The sequence below is a fragment of the Doryrhamphus excisus genome, linkage group LG15, assembly GCF_037039965.1.
Source record: "Doryrhamphus excisus strain RoL-2023G ecotype Guam linkage group LG15, RoL_Dexc_Guam_v1.1, whole genome shotgun sequence".
Taxonomy (NCBI): domain Eukaryota; kingdom Metazoa; phylum Chordata; class Actinopteri; order Syngnathiformes; family Syngnathidae; genus Doryrhamphus; species Doryrhamphus excisus.
In genome coordinates this window covers 4,734,870-4,752,668 of record NC_136371.1, presented here as the reverse complement: position 1 = coordinate 4,752,668, position 17,799 = coordinate 4,734,870, and the positions used below count along the sequence as shown (strand labels likewise).

Here is a 17,799-nt window from a genome sequence, read left to right as displayed (position 1 = left end):
TCACTCCACAATTAGAGCGACTCCCGTTTGTGGAGCTCCATCAAGAGGTTGGCAGGAAGGCAGGCAGTCAGGCAAACTGGAGGGGGAAGAGGCAAAGACAGACATATACTCTAACCCTCTGACTTTGTGCCTCCGCTCCCCCCCTCGCCGCCCTCCTCCTCCTTCAGCAGCAAGTGTGCTGAGTGGTTGTGTGCTGGTGAGGAGCGTGCATGCAAGGAGGCAGACGGGTGGAGCGGCGGCGAGATGACCAGGTAACAAGCAGACAAAAGCAATGAAGCAGACTCAAACTCAAAGCAGGAAGAAGATTTAGCAAGGATCTGCACATCTTTAGAGAGAGATTTGTGAGAATTCCCTCTTGTTGCCTCTGTGAGGGAATACAACGGCTTCACCTGTGCTTGGAGTCGTGCCTGATACGCTTTTTAAAATGGCCGCATTGCAACATTAACACATGAACCCATTTTACTTTCTATATATATATATATATATACACTCAAAAAAATAAATGTTTAGCCTCAACAAAAAAAAATCAACACAACAGTTTCCATTAGTCTTTCTTAGTTATGAAACTTAATTTTTAAATTGCTTTGAACCGACAAACAATATTGCATTGCACAAATTAGCTTTTCCTCTTCACTCAAAGCTCATTTTAAGTAACTCAAAGAAATATGTTAAGTCAATCATTTTATTCAAAGTAGTTTAATTTGTTGTCTACTTAATTATAATAACAATGCACATAGCTTTTTAATTAGCAGTAACTTAATATATATATATATATATATATGTGTGTGTGTGTGTGTGTGTGTGTGTGTGTAATTTTATTAAGTCATGGCAACTTGAATTTTGTTTTAAGATTACCAACAATAAAATTTGAGTGTATATTAAGTTCATGTAATAGCCAACATTATTATTTGAACATAACTTAAAAAAATAAAGCTAGCAACTTGGAACGTTTATCTAAATCAATTAATTACATTTTTTTTACATTGCATTTATGTATTAAATCAAGAGGCATCAACAGATACTACTGAATTACTTTTTAGAGCGTACAGTAAAGTCTCGTTATATCGATATCGGTTAAAACGAATTACTACTCATTACGATACTATTTTCATTTCCCGGCAAATTTCTAGTCTTTTATGATATAATTAGCTCTGTTAGTACGATACACGGTTATTATGATAATCCGGTTACTACGATGCCCTTTTCATCTCCCGCCAGCCAGTTTGGTCTGCTTATATCGATACAAAAGCAGCTTAAATCAATCTTTGCTTAAGGATTTCAATACCAAAAAAGAACATGGCGAACGGCTGCTTCCACTCAACTTTATTTTTCACACTTCCACCACCAGAGTGCAGCACACACAGCGGAAAACACCCGTCCCTCGCGCCTACCCCTCCGGGTGGCAACACCTTCCCTATCGATAGTTCCGGGGTGAATTATGTCCCGGTAACCGGTAATCACTACAGCGTAAGTTTATTTTTATTTACTGCAGTACAAAATTTATTGTAGTACAAAAGCATGCTAGATACGCAATCCATGAACTCAAGGAGAAAATTACATGCCATATCAAAGATCCGCCCACTTTTAATGCAGTTCGGCGCAGGATCGGATATATGGATAGTCCGGTTATATCGGTATTTTTTCCGACTCCCGAGAATATCGATATAACGAGACTTTACTGTATACATATATACGTATATATGTGTGTGTGTGTGTGTGTGTGTGTGTGTGTAATTTTATTAAGTCATGGCAACTTGAATTTTGTTTTAAGATTACCAACAATAAAATTTGAGTGTATATTAAGTTCATGTAATAGCCAACATTATTATTTGAACATAACTTAAAAAAATAAAGCTAGCAACTTGGAAAGTTTATCTAAATCAATTAATTACATTTTTTTACATTCCATTTATGTATTAAATCAAGAGGCATCAACAGATACTACTGAATTACTTTTTAGAGTGTATATATGAGTGTTTGCTGCTCATATCGACTAAAGATGCTGCTTTTTTTTAGATTTATTCTAAGAAATAAATGAGACATGTCGGCGAGGGGCATCAGGAGACGACAGTGTGTGATGATTAAATAAGAGGCCATCGCCTCCCTGCTACTATTGGCCTGATTTGCTATGCAGCAGAGGCGGCGCTCTGGTCAGAGGATAACCATGTAATCAATGGAATGAAAAAGCTTCTCTGGCTGTGAAGGTTAAGTGGGGTACTGGAGGCTTTCAGGCCACTTATTGCACCAGCGCATGCATGCACACTCAATCTCCTCCTCTTTCCTGCCTTCCATCTCACCTGTTCCTCTGCTCAAACCCCCCCTCCCTCCTCCTACTGTCACCTATTTTCACTCTCAAGCACCTCCACCTCTTTTATTTTTACTCCTCTACATTTTTCTCTATCTCCTGCTGTAGTTGTGATCACTCTACTCCATCCTCCGTGTGTCTCCTCCTTCCTCTCACCTCTCCCCAAGTGCCTGTCGCTGGCACTGGCAAAGAAAGTGACCAATCAGATTCCACATCACAGCAGTCCCCCCCCCCCCCCCCCCCCCACCGCTCCCTCACTCCCTACTTATATCTTCCGTTCCTTCTCCTCCTCCTCCTCCTCTCTTCCCATCTGCCTCGCCTTCCAACAACCTTTATCAGCTCACTTCCTGGAGACGAAACGTGATGCATTATGGGAGACAGACGGCTGTCTAACGGGGTTAGTTGTGCAGTGTGGCTTTTCATCAGACACTGCTAATCCTGTGTGTGCTTGTGTGTGTGTGTGTGTGTGTGTGTGTGTGATCACCATATGAGCTGATGAACCCACACCCACGTGCACAGGCCCACACACACACACACACACACACACACACACAGAAATAAACAATCTCACATTCTTACACTTATTTTCTCAGCGGAAAAAGATCGACCAGACGTGTTTGTGTTTGTCAATCGGCTGCCAGGAGAAGATGACATGATGCATGATATCAGCATATTTTGTTCTGATGCAGGGGTCTCAAACTCAATTTACTTGGGGGCCACTGGAGCTCGGGTCTGGGTGAGACTGGGCCGCATCAGGTTTTCCCAAAAAAAACAAAACGCATTTATTAAAAACAAAAACATTTAAAAAACTTCGCTTTGGTTCCAATTTTCTACAAGAAAAGCTCTGATAAAACATTCCACTGTTCTCAAATATCTTACTTTTTATTTTTCTACACAAAATAAGATGAAAAATAAATAAACAAATCAAGAATAAAGAAAATCAATCAGTAATAAATAAATATAATAATAATAATAAAACGGCCAATAATAAAAACTTAAGAAACCACATATAATTGGTGGGTAGACAAATTATTTTTTTCAGATTAAAATGAACAAAGCATTATTAGAGCCCTGTAGACATGACAAAACACGACTATAGTCACATTTATACTCTTTTTATTTACAACATATTGCGCAACTGCAGGGTCTTGAGACACATGCTCACTCGCAAACTAGAGAGCTAGCGACCTAAATGGTAGCCCTCAAGTTATTTCCTTTAAACTTAAATAGCCAAAAAATTACCACTTCCACACAGATAGGGAGGATAACTATTAAGAGTTATTTAACCTTTAACATGAACATTAATCAAACGTAATAATTTTTTCTGGGTACATGATACCATACAGCATCCATATCAAACTTGCGCGGGCCGCACTAACATTGAACTTTCATATCGATGCGGGGGCCTCTAACTAGTGTCCTGCGGGCCACATTTGGCCCGCGGGCCGCGTGTTTGAGACCCCTGTTCTGATGTGTACTTTTCCGTACTATATACATTGTGCAACCAGACCCTTTGTTCGTTATTCCACTTTTCAATACACAGCCGCTCTAAAGTCTTATTTTCATGCTTCTATGCAGGTGCTGATATGCGTACACGATGAGCGGTTTGGGGGAGAACTCCATGGAACCTCTGAGCTCAGAAAATCGGAAACGCAAACTCTCCACTTGTGACACGCCTGGTCTTGGGTGAGTGTGACTGATCAGCAAAACGGTCCTTTCCCAGTATTTATAAGTGTTTTTCTTTAACTTATCTAGCTAATAGACTGCATCTCATCAGTTTGTTGTTTGTTGTTGTAACGGAGCGCCATTCATCTACTTTAATTTATAAGCTTTGAGTTAGACATTTTGATCTAGGGCAGACTTTTTTTTCTGCTGTTGTTTAAATTTCAAGCATTGGCAGAAAGAAACTCTGACACTAACACAATCTGGCTATGTGTGTGATGCATGATATTCTGCACCTTGAATTATGTCCGAAAAATTAGTTTTGCTGCATGAACAGTCCTCAATCTCGTATCTAAAACACTTTGTGGTTTGAATTTTGCAACTTTGCTCTGTCACAGTTTAAAAAATATATACATTAATTGATAAATCATGCTGTTTTGTGGTTGAATACGGCCAATTATTAGCCAAAACATCTACATATTTAAGCTAATGTAAATTGTTCTTTTGCCTGTTAAAGAATTTCAAGCATAAAATGGCTAAATTAACAAAAAAAAAAACAAATATATGGCATTTAAAACACAATGTAGTATTCTACACTAGCCACCAGGTGTCAGTAATGTTACTGACTGGATCTCTGGAACAACAGGTTTTTACTGCAGGTTTGAATGATCCCATAACAGGCACAATAATGCGTAATAAAAGCACGGCTTACTGAAAAAAATCAACTTATGAAATACATTTTTAGCAACACACACAAGTCTTATTTATGTCTTAAATGGCTGATTTACTCTTATTGGGTAATAAGAGTGTAAAGGTGACTATAGGGGTGTTTGGGGGGCTCTAATGATGTTACAAGGTCATAAACAGGTTTTCTGTGCTCCAACTATGAAAATATTCCTACTTATCACTTATTTTGCGGGTCTGGTAACAATTAACAATTAATTAATAGATGAGGCATTGCATTACCTAATATGTTATACAATATCTGTATTGATTTTCATCCCAAAATCTCCAGGACAAATGCAGCACATTTATAAGGAGAGTAATTACTTTGCATGTGGCCCCCCTGCAGGAGTGAGAGGAAGCGGCGGGAGCAGGAAAGCAAATATATCGAGGAGCTGGCGGAGCTGATCTCCGCCAACCTTAGCGACATCGACAGCTTCAATGTCAAACCAGACAAATGTGCAATCCTCAAAGAGACAGTGCGCCAAATCCGCCAGATCAAAGAGCAAGGTGAGTTGCCTGATGGATTGTTGGGAAAGTTTTGTGACAAAAGGGTTTGGTGGGGCGACCAAGTGGTACGGGACATCTGTCGGGGTGCACACACACACACACACACACATACATGCATACACACATGCATACACGACAGAGCCCAGGTGCAAAGGAGAATCGGTCATTCATCTCCCTCAAATTTCACAGCTTCAACTGTTTATGTTTGGAAGGAAACATTGGCAGAGCTTTGTGAACCTGTCATTTATGCACATTGTGTGTGTGTGTGTGTGTGTGTATACACTAGGTGCACACACAGCTGGGTTCTGGCCTCACAAGGGGCTGTTTAATTGAGCATTTGCAGGTAATCACATTCATTTTGCCATAGTGTCAAATCATTACTTTTTTTCCCCCTATTGGTTCTGTTGGTAACTTTTTGATTAAATTGGATATATAAGTATATATTACCCTGCCTGAAGACAGCTGGGATAGGCTCCAGCACCCCCCCGCGACCCTCGTGAGGATAAGCGGTAGAAAATGAATGAATGAAGTATATATTAAAAGGGGCAAATTAGTGCTGGTTGTTGTTTTTGTTTCTGTGTATCTCAGTCAAGTCTGCCACCTCGACAGGAAGGGGAAGAGGCTACAGCTGGCCCTGACTGGCTGCTGACAGGTTGCCATAGTTACAGGAAGTGGAGACAGACATGACACGGGCTTTTTGGACTCATCTCTTGCATCCTACCTGTTATACTTCTCCCTGTCTCACTTTCACTTGCTTGTCATGCAGATTTTCTTTGTTCTCTGTTTATGTATTTTTTTTTTTATCTATTTCTCTGTCTGGTTTTTGTTTGTATCCTCTACTTCCTTGTCTTAACTACAAAGTGCCCAGCTTTAGTGTGTTTCCTTTATATGTGTGTGTGTATTTGTGCCCCCCCTCCAGGAGCTAATCAGATAGTATAATTGCCTCAGGCGATGAGCAGCCACTATTTCATCAACCAAAATGGCATATGTATTTTTCACACATCATTTATTTGTACAGCTGTCTGTTTCTACATGCATAGCAACCCCCCCCCCCCACACACACACACACTCTTAATTCAGGTGTCTCGACTCTTGCCCCTGCACCATTACAGCTCGTAGAGCCTCTCTAGCTCTCTCCCACGCTCCCTCTCTCCGACTCAGCCTACCAGACACTTCCTGTGAGTCTGACACTGAATATAAAGCATGAGGACGGCTGCTACCTGCTCCACATTGCGCCCAGCCCTCGACTCCTCCTGATGGGCTCCTTACAGAAACCTGCCCCCCCCCCCCTCATATGCTTCCCTCTTTTACCTGTGCAAAGAAAAAAAATACTGACGCTTGAGACACACTGCCCCCTGCTGGATTGGTTTCGGTAGGGAATGCCTTGTGATAGTTTCTGGTACCTTTTTCTGGTACCTTTTGCACTATTTTTGAAATGCCATTTTTTCAGGTTAAATAACTATCAATAGTTATCCCCACTATCTGTGTGGAAGTGGTAAGTTTTTGGCTATTTAAGTTTAAAGGAAATAACTTGAAGGCTACCGTTTAGGTCGCTAGCTGGATTGGTTTCAGTATGGAATGCCTTGTGATAGTTTCTGGTACTTTTTGCTCTATTTTTGAAATGCGGTTTTTCATGTTTTAGTACATTTTCATTCTCTTCCTTTACAGGCAAAGCTTCAACCAGTGACGACGATGTTCAGAAATCAGATGTATCCTCAACAGGTCAAGGAGTCATTGACAAAGACCACCTTGGTCCGCTCCTGCTGCAGGTGAATCCAGCTCCACTCCTAACTCACGATGAATGCAACATTTTTGATTTTGACAAGCGGTGCCTTCCTGTTACTGCACCACCAGGCGTTGGACGGCTTCCTGTTTGTGGTGAACCGCGAGGGAAGTATTGTGTTTGTGTCGGACAACGTGACACAGTACCTGCAGTACAAACAGGACGAGCTCATTAACACCAGTGTGTACAACATTCTGCACGAAGAAGACAGAGAGGAGTTCCACAAGAACCTGCCCAAGACCAACAGTGAGTTTCCACTGAGCGGTTGGTTGAAACACTTTTTGTCTGTTCAAAGGTTGTCTTCAAAACAAGCTGCTAAATCCTGCATTTTGTTTGCATAATCCACACAAAATCATTGACTCTTAAAGTCCCTGAGTATTGGTTTCTAACTGGAGTTGCACGGCCAGTTAAGATGGTTGGTTTTTCCGAGTTTTTTCACAAATCCTTCTGATAAAGCGGAAGTATAAACTGTGTACCTGTCCTGATAGACACTGTGTGACATATAGTTAGGGACTTTGTAGCTTAGAGTTGAGAATTTACCGGTCGATCTATGTTCCCACCCTCACCTACAGTATGGTCATGAGCTTTGGGTCATGACCAAAAGAACGAGATTGCGGAGCTCAGTCATCCAGGAGGGAGCTGGTGCTCCTTCACATTGAGATCCAGTTGAGGTGGCTGGGGCATCTCGTCCAGATGCATTCCGGACGCTTCCCTGGTGAGGTGTTCCGGACATGTCCAGTCGGGAGAAGGCCCCGGGGTAGACCTTGTTCACGCTGGAGGGATTATGTCTCACAGCTGGCCTAGGAAAGTCTTGGTGTCCTCCCGGTGGAGCTGGAGGTGGTGGTTCTCAGTGGGTTTCCCTACTGAAACTGCTGCCCCAGCAACCCGGACCAGGATAAGCGGAGGAAATTTGATTTCATTCATTCATTTTCTACCGCTTTTCCTCACGAGGGTCGCGGGGGGGGGGGGGTGCTGGAGCCTATCCCAACAGTCTTCGGGCGAGAGGCAGGGTACACCCTGGACATATAGACAAACAACCATTCACACTCACATTCATACCTATGGACAATTTGGAGTTACCAATTAACCTAGCATGTTTTTGGAAATGTGGGAGGAAACCGGAGTGCCCGGAGAAAACCCACGCATGCAAACTCCACACAGAGATGGACGAGGGTGGAGTCGAACCCTGGTCCTCCTAGCTGTGAGGTCTGCGCACTAACCACTTGTCCGCCGTGCTGCCCGGAAATTTGATTTATCATTTTTATACATTATACTTTTGGGAGGTTCGACTTTGGAGGCCCCCTACTGTCCACACCCAGACCTGTAAACCTCTTCTAACATCTTCCACAGAGCAAAGGCATAAAACAGAGTTGCCCAAGCGAATACGCCTCCTCTACTTGAGCACCAGCGTAAACTCACTCAGTTATGTATTATCCTCTTTTGTATTTAACTCCCCGACATAATGAGGAGCTCCTGGGAAGTATCTCTCTGAAAAAGAGAGCTACACAACACACCTGACACAAACACACACACATGTGCACGACAGTACCCACCCACTTGGTGCGATGCAGGCAGAGCGTAGCACAGCTGTCAGTCACACTCAGTGGTCCAGACAATGTAAAACAGTACTGAGCTCTATTCAGATCCCATGGCAGCTATCTGGAAAAGTACTTACTGCTGAATAATGCACTTCCGCATGCTCCTCCCCCTCACATTAATGAGTTTGTATGTGTATATGTCTCACTTTTTACATTTAGAAGACAGACATGGGATTGTGTTCGGGTGTTTTTTTCCATGAAGCCCCATGAGCCTGCACATTGTTGATGAAGCTGATGGAATATGAACGTGTGTCTGAGCCCACCACTCCATAAACACCACAATATTACTTTTACACAGCACAGGCTCTTTGAAATATCTCATTTGTTCTTCCTTCTCTCCTACACCCTTCCTTATCATACCTTTCCCTCCTACGCCTCTACAAACTTTCTCGGCCTCATTCCTGCCTGAAATGGCTGCCAAATAAGCTGACTCTTACAGTTGTGTTTTTGCTCAATATGCTTGTGTCCACACACTCCCGCCTCTCATTGTGTTTCGCTCTGCTGCTCCTCACATCATTAGGCTTTGGGAGCCGTGAATGAAACGAGGTCTGGCTGCCACATTCCTGCAGGATGACCGGCACTGACCACGCCGCGGTTTCAGTAAAATACACTAAAATCTCACAAACAAGAACATGCACATCAGGGCTCTACATTAAAAACAAAAATGACTTGCCCATGGGGAATCCTTAAGGTGAGAACTACTTGCCCGAACTTGCCCCATGTAAAATGAAAAGACTGCCATAATGATATCATCTAATTTACAACATACTACCTTACACATCGTAGTCGTAGTAAGCAGTGATATTTATAAGTTGTGCACCACAATGAAACATTATTGAATAGACACATGTGTGTACTAGTAAAGTGTTTTTAATCCAGAAAAAAATGCTCAATAGTCAAACAATAATTTGTGAAGCAAAGGTGAGAAAAATACACAGAGAAATGGAAGCGCTAGATTTTGTAGCTTGTGCAAAATCAGCACTTGGTATTGGATCTAATCGGTGGTGTTTCATTGTGACCACTTCAAATTGTCACAGGAATGTGATTCACTCACCTGTGCCATCATTTGATTTGCTGCCGCTAATAAAATACTTCTTTAGGAGGCACAGTTTCATCACTTTTTGGTGTTTTCCTTCAGAAGTTGTTGAAGAATTAGACCATGTTGGCAGGGACGCCATGATAGATGTTTTCGTAGTTTGTTAAACGATCGCTGTTTGGTTGATCGCAAACAAGAACGGGTGTAGGTAAAACGCGGACTGTGGACTACAGACCGCGGTGTAAATAAACAATTCTGATTGGTCCATTTCAAGATTTGCAAGGTTTGGTTTGCAAATTACCACCGGAATAACGCAGTCTGTGTGTTCGCAGTATGGCATGCCAAAGTGCACTTGCCCGACGGGAATATCACTGATTTGGATTTACTTTCCCGAATTTTGTTTTAACTTGCCCCCCAGGCCATCGGTACATCGTTATTGTCGAGCCCTGCACATATGTGATTTATATGATGGTGATTGTTTTCTCTTGTGATGATGCTGAGCTGAAAAAACAAGGCCATGTCAACACCACAAATTTCTATCCTGACACATCCCGAAAGTCGTGTATCCTCCTTGCACTTGCCAGATACAATACACCTGCTAACAATTCAAGGCCTTGATCTTGGACTTCTCACAGTTTGGTTTCACTTTTAAGGTTGCCTCACTAACCTCCTCTGCCTCTCCCATTTCTTGAAAGTGACCTTTGTCCAGTATGTGTGTATATGTGTGTGTGCATTGTAATGAAGAACTAGAACCCTAATGAGAATAGATGGCAGCGTGTCCCCGTCCTCTTGCCCGCCACAGAGTACACTTTGAAGGAGAGATATTGGAAATCGACACCTTAGCTACAATAATCCCATGGTCCATTTAGCTGGGAATCCGAATAGCGGTAGAGGCACCTGCTTCTCAGTCCGAGTAGGAAATATATGTGATACGGTTTGTGATGTTTAATTATAATCTGTCAGTTTTGTACCTGCGTGGTATTTTTCAGTACTGGGACTCGAAGGAATATGGGTCAATGTTGTTTCAACTCTCATGGGTTTTATGTTTTTGTCCCGCCCTCTAGTAAATGGAGTGTCGTGGGGAAATGAAGCGACCAGACAGAAGAGTCACACCTTCAACTGCCGAATGCTCGTCAAATTTGGCCACGGCCATGGAGCCATGGAGGAGGGGCCAGGAGGACCACGCTATGAGACCATGCAATGTTTTGCCCTCACGCAACCTAAGGCCATGATTGAGGAGGGGGAAGGTATGATATAATCACCACTGTTAGCGTGATCTTAAGAAAAAAAAACAAATGTAACTAAATTTGTCTACCACTTCAACTTCAAACTTTTGTGAGTTGTGGACTCCTATAGAGCAGCTCCACACAACAACCCACATAGAAAACTGTTTAGATTTTCCAGAAAAGCCCAAAGTGCTTCCTAACTATGAAGCATATAAGGAAGTCCTCCTCTCTGTGACATCACAAATGCACTGTTTTACCACGCCTTTTGAAACCGAGTGTTTTGAGCCATCTCAAACTTCTTTTAATATAAACCTAAAGCCCAATTAAACATAAAAGTAACAAAGTAACACAAAGGTTTCTACCACTTCAGGGTTTGTTTTGTAGCACTAGCAATTCCTCATTATGATGCAGTCTCTTGGACCAGGGTCCTCTTTGCTAGATACATAAAACATTTATTTATCGATGGCTCCACATTTACACCACCACCAAGTCATGCTGGTCCTGACTCTCTCAGGACCGCTTCTTGTCCACTTAGGTTCTTAAACCTGTAACTCATACTCTGTATATTCAGGTTCGAAAAGTTTCTTCTATCCTTATTTTTCCCCAAGTAGTAGTCAGCAGTTTTCTATGCTGTTGTTGATACATCTGACAGTACCGTGTAAAAAGTAACACATTACTCGCTTTACTTGCAGATCTACAGTCATGTATGATATGTGTTGCCCGTCGGGTTACAGCCATGGAGAGAACGGAGAGTTTCAATACAAGGCATGAGCTCTCAGGTGAGGACCAGCACAGCACAAATCAAAATCTTAAAGTGGAATTTATTCTTCTAATTTTTCCATCTTTTTACCCTTCCCTCCTTTTATCAGGTAAACTCATCCAGATTGACCAGAACTCTCTGCGAGCATCAATGCGTCCAGGCTGGGAGGACTTATTGCGGCGGTGCATTCAGATGTTCCTTCAGCATAGTGACGGGCAACCCTGGTCACACAAACGCCACTATCACGAAGGTGCTTTGCCCACGCAAAAACAACCGTTTTTTTTCTATGCTGTAATAGGGCTCCTTAAATCAATATCAAAGTTGGTTTTGACACTAAGGATAATGATGTACCCTCAGAACATTGTACCACACAGTGTCAATGTGCCATTTTCTTTTGCACAGCTTTTTTGCAGGGTCATGCAGAGACGCCACTTTATCGCTTCTCTCTGTCTGATGGCACTCCAGTCACAGCGCAGACAAAGAGCAAACTGTACCGTCACCCTATGAGCAACGAGCCACAAGGCTTCATCTCCACTCACCTCCTTCAGAGGTCAGAAACTAACAATTTGAACAAATATGTAATTTATCATCTTAAATAGGAAAACCAAATGCAGCAATGTCGGACATATCAGGCTTTCTCTGGAGCTGAAGTAGAAGCTGAATAAAGTACAATGTTTTGATTTTTTCTTATGTATTTTCTCTACCTCCAACCAGAGAACCAAATGGCTACCGCTCGGCTCAGGGTGGGAACATGATGCCCAACACCATGAGACAGCAAACCATGGGTGGTCCCAACCCCAATGCCCAAATCAATATGAACACCAGTGGAGGGATGGGCATGGGGGGCATGGGTGGAATGAACAGGGGCTTTGGTATGAACGAGCAAGGCCACATGGGTCACATGGGTCAGATGAGTGGATGCTCCACATATGGAGGAAGCAGTGGTGGAGGGGGCGGAGGCATGGGCAACCGCATGATGCAGATGAGCCAGATGGGACATATGAACCAAATGGGTCCCATGAATAACCCAGGCCAAGGTATGCAGCAGCACCCACAGCAGCCCCCCTTCCAGAGCAGCGGTGGTTTTGGGTTGAGTGGCTTGAACAGCCCTTCAGGAAGCCCCCGGATGGGTGGTCCCCAATCAGGACTCTTAATGTCACCTCGAAATAGAGGTAGTCCAAAGATGGGCGGCAATCAGTTTTCTCCAGGAGGTGAGTCTGCCATTGTTGAACAGTCTAGCATAAGCAACAGTTGTTAATTTGGCATTTTCCTAAATTGTGTTGCGATTGATTGTCTTTCAGGCATGCACTCGCCCATGAGTGGCATTTGCAGTGGTGGAGGAGGCAGTGGGAACACGACAACCTACTCCAGCAGCTCCCTAAACGCCTTACAAGCAATCAGTGAAGGAGTAGGGAACTCCGTCAGCACCACTCTGATGTCTCCTTCGCCAGTACATAAACCTGATACCTCTCCTAGCGTCCACTCCTCTTCTTCCTCCCAGCCAAACCAAATGGCCAAACCAGCCCAGGATGGATCCAAAAGCCCAGCGGGAGGCTTGGGGCTCGGGCTCGGTGACCAGCACCACCCCATGCACCATCACCACAATCATCAGCATCCTCAGGCTGAGAGCTCTGGGGATAGACCTGACAGCCAAGCAACTACAGCACCGAAAGAATCTTCAGAGGGGAGCGGCGAGGCTGGTGGGGGGACATCGGAGCCCACGAGAAGGTTACATGACAGTAAGGGCCATAAGAAATTGCTCCAGTTGCTGACCTCGCCAACGGAAGAGCTCGCAATAGGAGGAAGTGGACCAACAGGGCCCCCTAATCTGCCACCATCAACCAACAGCAGTACTCCGGTGACCTCAGAAACTAAGGACCCCAATGGGGGGATGACTAGCCCCTCATCCACAGGTGTGTCCTCTTCATCCTCAGCCAGTGCCAATTCAAGCCAGACAAGTGGGCTTGCGGGTGTGTCCACGTCAGCTAGCTACACGGGCTCACTGCAAGAAAAGCATAAAATCCTCCACAAGCTTCTCCAGAATGGCAATACACCTGATGAGGTAGCAAAGATCACAGCCGAGGCTACAGGAAAGGTGTCGCTCGGGAACCAAGAGGGTGCTGAAGTAGGTACCGGAGCATCGGGTGTAGGGAGCGGGCCGGGCTTAATCACTGAACCCAAGCAGGAGCAGCTTAGCCCCAAAAAGGAGAAAACTCATGCCCTCCTTCACTATCTACTCAACAAGGATGATTCTAAAGAGCCATTGGACGTCAAGCCCAAACTGGAGGATTTAGACGGCAAGGGAACCTCTGGGACCGCTGGCGGTCCTCCACGGGGAGGCCCTGGATCTGCACCTGGCCATGCACCTGAACATCATGAGAGTAAGATCAAGTCAGAGCCACCTGATGATGTAAGTTCAGTTCTTGTATATAGAATCACACTCACATAAACTACTCGGATCTTTCCATAATAACAAATATGGCTTATCTTTTCACCAGTTGCACAACCTCGAGTCTATCCTGGGAGATCTGAGGGGGTCAAGCTCTGATTTTTACTCAGATCAGGCAGGAGGTGCTGGGTCAAATGACGCAGTTAACAAACCACAGGGTGGCCTTGATGACAGCCTACAGAGTAAGACATCAGTTCATCAGTCAGGACACCACATCTTGAATTTCTGTTTCCTCCGTTGTTCTACTTATCCTTGTGTCTGTATAGGAAGCTAAGACTTTCTCTTTACTTAGGGAGTCCAGGTATGGGTGCAGGACCTCGAGGGCCCTTTCAGCGGGCCTTATCTGTGGAGGGGAAGCCTCCCGGTGGGCTTGGAGGAGCAGGAAGACGCCCCATGCTTGTCAAGCAGGAGAATATGATTGGTAGTCCAGATGGCTACTCAGGAAACATGGGTGTGTGTTTGACATATTTCACTAAATGTGTAAAAACAGTGTATGTATCGTTATAAAAATTTTCCACTTCTTTCTGTACTCTAGAAGGCTAAAATAAATACCATGTCAAATATTCATTATAACCAGGACCACTGAATAGGGGCATGGTTCCCCAGAGATCTCCCATGGCTGGATCTGGAGACTGGGGCATACCTCGATCCAGTACCAGTCCAGTGGGTTCAGCTGGCCACCCCTCCATGATGCGTCCCAACATGGAGTACAGCGGTAGCAAAGGAATGATGACGGCGTCCATGGTGAGCCGCTCCAACAGTATTCCGGGATCCAGGTCTATGCTTCAGCAGCAGCTGATGGACATGGGTATGATAATGTTCATGCTTGCCTCTTAATTGCATAGTAACACTTTTGGAGGTTTCGAAATAACTTTACAGTGTCCTGTCGTTAAGGTGGCACCGCTGACATGATGGGTGGGAACTCCTTCAACCAGCAAAGTCAGCCCAACCAGTCCACTTCATGGTCAGACACTCTCATGGGCATGGAAGGCAACAGGTGAGTCCAGCCCACCTTTGATTTCATTCCTTGAAATTATTCCATCATGGATGTATTGGTATGTATTTTTTTATTCTAGACGCCAATTCGCCAACACTCTGGATGAACTTCTGGTGCCACCCACTACCACTGAGGGTCAAAGTGACGAACGGGCGCTCTTGGACCAGCTGGATTCCCTTTTGAACAACACGGACGGCATGGCCCTTGAGGAGATAGACAGGGCTCTTGGCATTCCAGACCTCGTCAGCCAGGTAGAATAGATGAAAGAATTTGAGCCGAGACAGCTTCAGCTGCATAATAGTAATAAAATTATGACTCATAACTGTGATTAAAATTTATTCGGGGGGTGCGTTGGCTGTTCTTTTGATGAAGTATATAAATTAGCCCAGATAGATTAGTTTATACTGCATGAAGAAAATGAAAATGTATGAGTAAGAGCTAACCAGCTATCATCCCTGTCTGTTGCAGACACAGGGAACAGAGCAGCAACTGGAGACTTTTACTGGACAGGAACCGTCAATGGTGCTGGACCAGAAGCCTCTGTATGGACAAGGCTATCCCGGACCCCCGACTATGCCCATGCAAACTGGCTACGGAGGGAACCCAATGCAGGGACAACCTCAGCAGGGAGGGTTTGGGCCCATGTTGTCACAAATGGGACAAAGCAACAGCTTCCCCGGCATGGGTGGAATGGGGGGCATGGGGCACCCTCGTGCAAACATGATGAGGCCGAGGATGATGAGTGCTAATAAGCCCATGAGGCTCCAGCTGCAACAGAGGCTGCAGGGACAACAGGTTCGACCCAAATATGACAAGCATGTTTATACATAATCAGTAGGGGTGTCACAAGATCTCGCTAGATTAAAACATAATTTCTTGGGGCACTAATTAGTAAATTACAATATATTGTCATTTTCATTTTGTGACACCCTTAGTAATCAGCCTTTAATACGTTTTTTTTTTTTTAATGTTCTCTTCTTCCTTGTTCAGTTCATGAATCAGACCCGCCAGGCCATGGGCATGAAGATGGAGAACCCTGGAGGCAATCCCGCTATGCGGCAAGCCATGCAGCCAGGCATGGCTGCACAGGTAGGCACAGTTTTTATGGTTCCAAACAAAAATATTAGCGCATGATGCACCTTCTGAAATTAGAAGTATAAAAATGTCTTTAAATGCATACACTATATTACACTACATACATCTGTGTATGTGTATACTGTATATGTATGTTTATATACATATAATAGTCTCGGTGCAGGGTTATCTGTGGTAAAGCGATGCTCTGAATATGCCCCCCCGCCCCCAGCAGGGTTTCTTGAACGCTCAGATGATGGCTCAGCGCAGCAGGGAGATGGTGACAATGCAGATGAGGAGGCAGCGCATGATGATGCTGATGCAGCAACAGCAGCAGCAACAGCAGGCGGCTGCAGGTGGATTCAGCCCCCCGCCAAACGTCACCGCTCCCGGCGGCATGGACAACCCAGTGGGGGGGCTAAATATGGTTCAGCCTGGTCCCCAGCAGTTCGGCTACGGAGGGAATTATGGTGGGGTTTTTTTGCGAGGCAGAACAATGCTGCTCTCTGGTGGTTGAGTCTGTGAACTGTTAGGGGGTTTTGATGACTGTTTTGTGCTGTTTTTATCGTTACAGGAATGAGCCAGCAGGGGGACCCCTCATTTGGTCCTTCTGGCAACAGTCCTCCAAACACCATGATGCCAGGCCGCCTGGGGCCTCAAAATCCCATGATGCAACAACACCCGCAGGGTGGTCCTATGTACCAGGGTGCGGATATGAAGGGCTGGTCACAGGGAGGCATGGGACGCAACAGGTTTGCAAATGCTGCCATTGTTGTCTGATGGAATGGGTAAAAATACAATTCACTCAACATGTCTCCATCTTGTCTGCTCTCACATCAGTTCGTACCCTCAGCAGCAGTTTAGCCAACAAGTGCCACCAGGGCAGCAGCAGCAGTTTGGGCAGCAAGGAAATCCAGGCCAGTACGGGGGCATGATGATGAACGGCGGCATGGCCGCCGGCGGAGGAGGTGGTGGTCACATGGGTCAGATGGGAGGTCAGATAGGCATGAATCCGATGGTAATGGGGCGCATGATGGGACCAGATCAGGTAGGTGCACAAGTTCACTCAAGGTCACTAATTTAAATACAACAACCGGACCCTTTGAATGATATATTTTTCATATTTCTTCCATACAGAAATATTGCTGAAACTGATGCCGGAAGCTGTAATCTCCAGTGAAAAGCCGCAAGAGGACATGTTGGTGTGCTTGACATTCACCACATGGGGGCGCAAGTTTGCTTTTGATTGATGCCTTTGTAGTGTGGCCACCTAAGGAGAAATCAGTGTGGAAATAACAGTGCTGATGAAACACTGCAAGAAACACAACCCCCCCCCCCCCCCCCCCCCCCCCCCATACACACACAACTGTGTGGTCCTTCAGCTGACTGCAGTTAGATATTGCTGTCCTACCAGGTAGCTGCACTGGTTGGGTCATACGATGTCTCTAGGCTTTGAGGTGCTATGGAGACTTGTGTGTGTTTCGTGTGAAGCCTCCTTTTGTCGAATGTATTATGAAACTGCATTAGAAATGTGCATTTTCTTCTCGTTCCCGATCTCTCTCATGTTTCCTTGGCCGTCTCGCTCCCAGAGAGGAGGTGCCGACAGTAAAGATGGTTGTAAGCAAGCCACCAAGATTGTGACACTCGGGGATGAATGTCAGTGAGGAAAACACAAT

At 44.7% G+C, this 17,799-nt stretch overlaps 1 protein-coding gene and 1 long non-coding RNA gene across 14 annotated transcripts in view; one reads left to right on the top strand and one right to left on the bottom strand.

Moving 5' to 3' along the window:
* The window catches only part of LOC131104684 (nuclear receptor coactivator 3-like), a 49,616-nt gene extending 32,159 nt beyond the window's left edge, over window positions 1-17,457 (top strand). For 11 of the 12 annotated variants that reach the window (XM_078796453.1, XM_058052155.2, XM_058052149.2 and 8 more), the window contains 21 exons: window positions 3,884-3,991; window positions 5,040-5,200; window positions 6,869-6,969; window positions 7,055-7,229; window positions 10,682-10,864; window positions 11,536-11,622; window positions 11,713-11,853; window positions 12,006-12,153; window positions 12,318-12,814; window positions 12,905-14,013; window positions 14,102-14,234; window positions 14,345-14,503; window positions 14,630-14,860; window positions 14,947-15,049; window positions 15,129-15,300; window positions 15,518-15,844; window positions 16,040-16,138; window positions 16,356-16,593; window positions 16,698-16,875; window positions 16,964-17,171; window positions 17,261-17,457. In XM_078796453.1, coding sequence (XP_078652579.1) covers window positions 3,903-3,991; window positions 5,040-5,200; window positions 6,869-6,969; window positions 7,055-7,229; window positions 10,682-10,864; window positions 11,536-11,622; window positions 11,713-11,853; window positions 12,006-12,153; window positions 12,318-12,814; window positions 12,905-14,013; window positions 14,102-14,234; window positions 14,345-14,503; window positions 14,630-14,860; window positions 14,947-15,049; window positions 15,129-15,300; window positions 15,518-15,844; window positions 16,040-16,138; window positions 16,356-16,593; window positions 16,698-16,875; window positions 16,964-17,171; window positions 17,261-17,272 — 4,551 coding nt within the window. In that variant the 5' untranslated portion in view covers window positions 3,884-3,902 and the 3' untranslated portion in view covers window positions 17,273-17,457. The remainder of the gene's footprint in view (window positions 1-3,883; window positions 3,992-5,039; window positions 5,201-6,868; window positions 6,970-7,054; window positions 7,230-10,681; window positions 10,865-11,535; window positions 11,623-11,712; window positions 11,854-12,005; window positions 12,154-12,317; window positions 12,815-12,904; window positions 14,014-14,101; window positions 14,235-14,344; window positions 14,504-14,629; window positions 14,861-14,946; window positions 15,050-15,128; window positions 15,301-15,517; window positions 15,845-16,039; window positions 16,139-16,355; window positions 16,594-16,697; window positions 16,876-16,963; window positions 17,172-17,260) is intronic. The other variant, XM_058052154.2, reaches the window with a different exon arrangement.
* Window positions 1-17,799, bottom strand: part of LOC144901732 (uncharacterized) — a 50,477-nt gene that overhangs the window by 26,396 nt on the left and 6,282 nt on the right. The window lies entirely within an intron of this gene.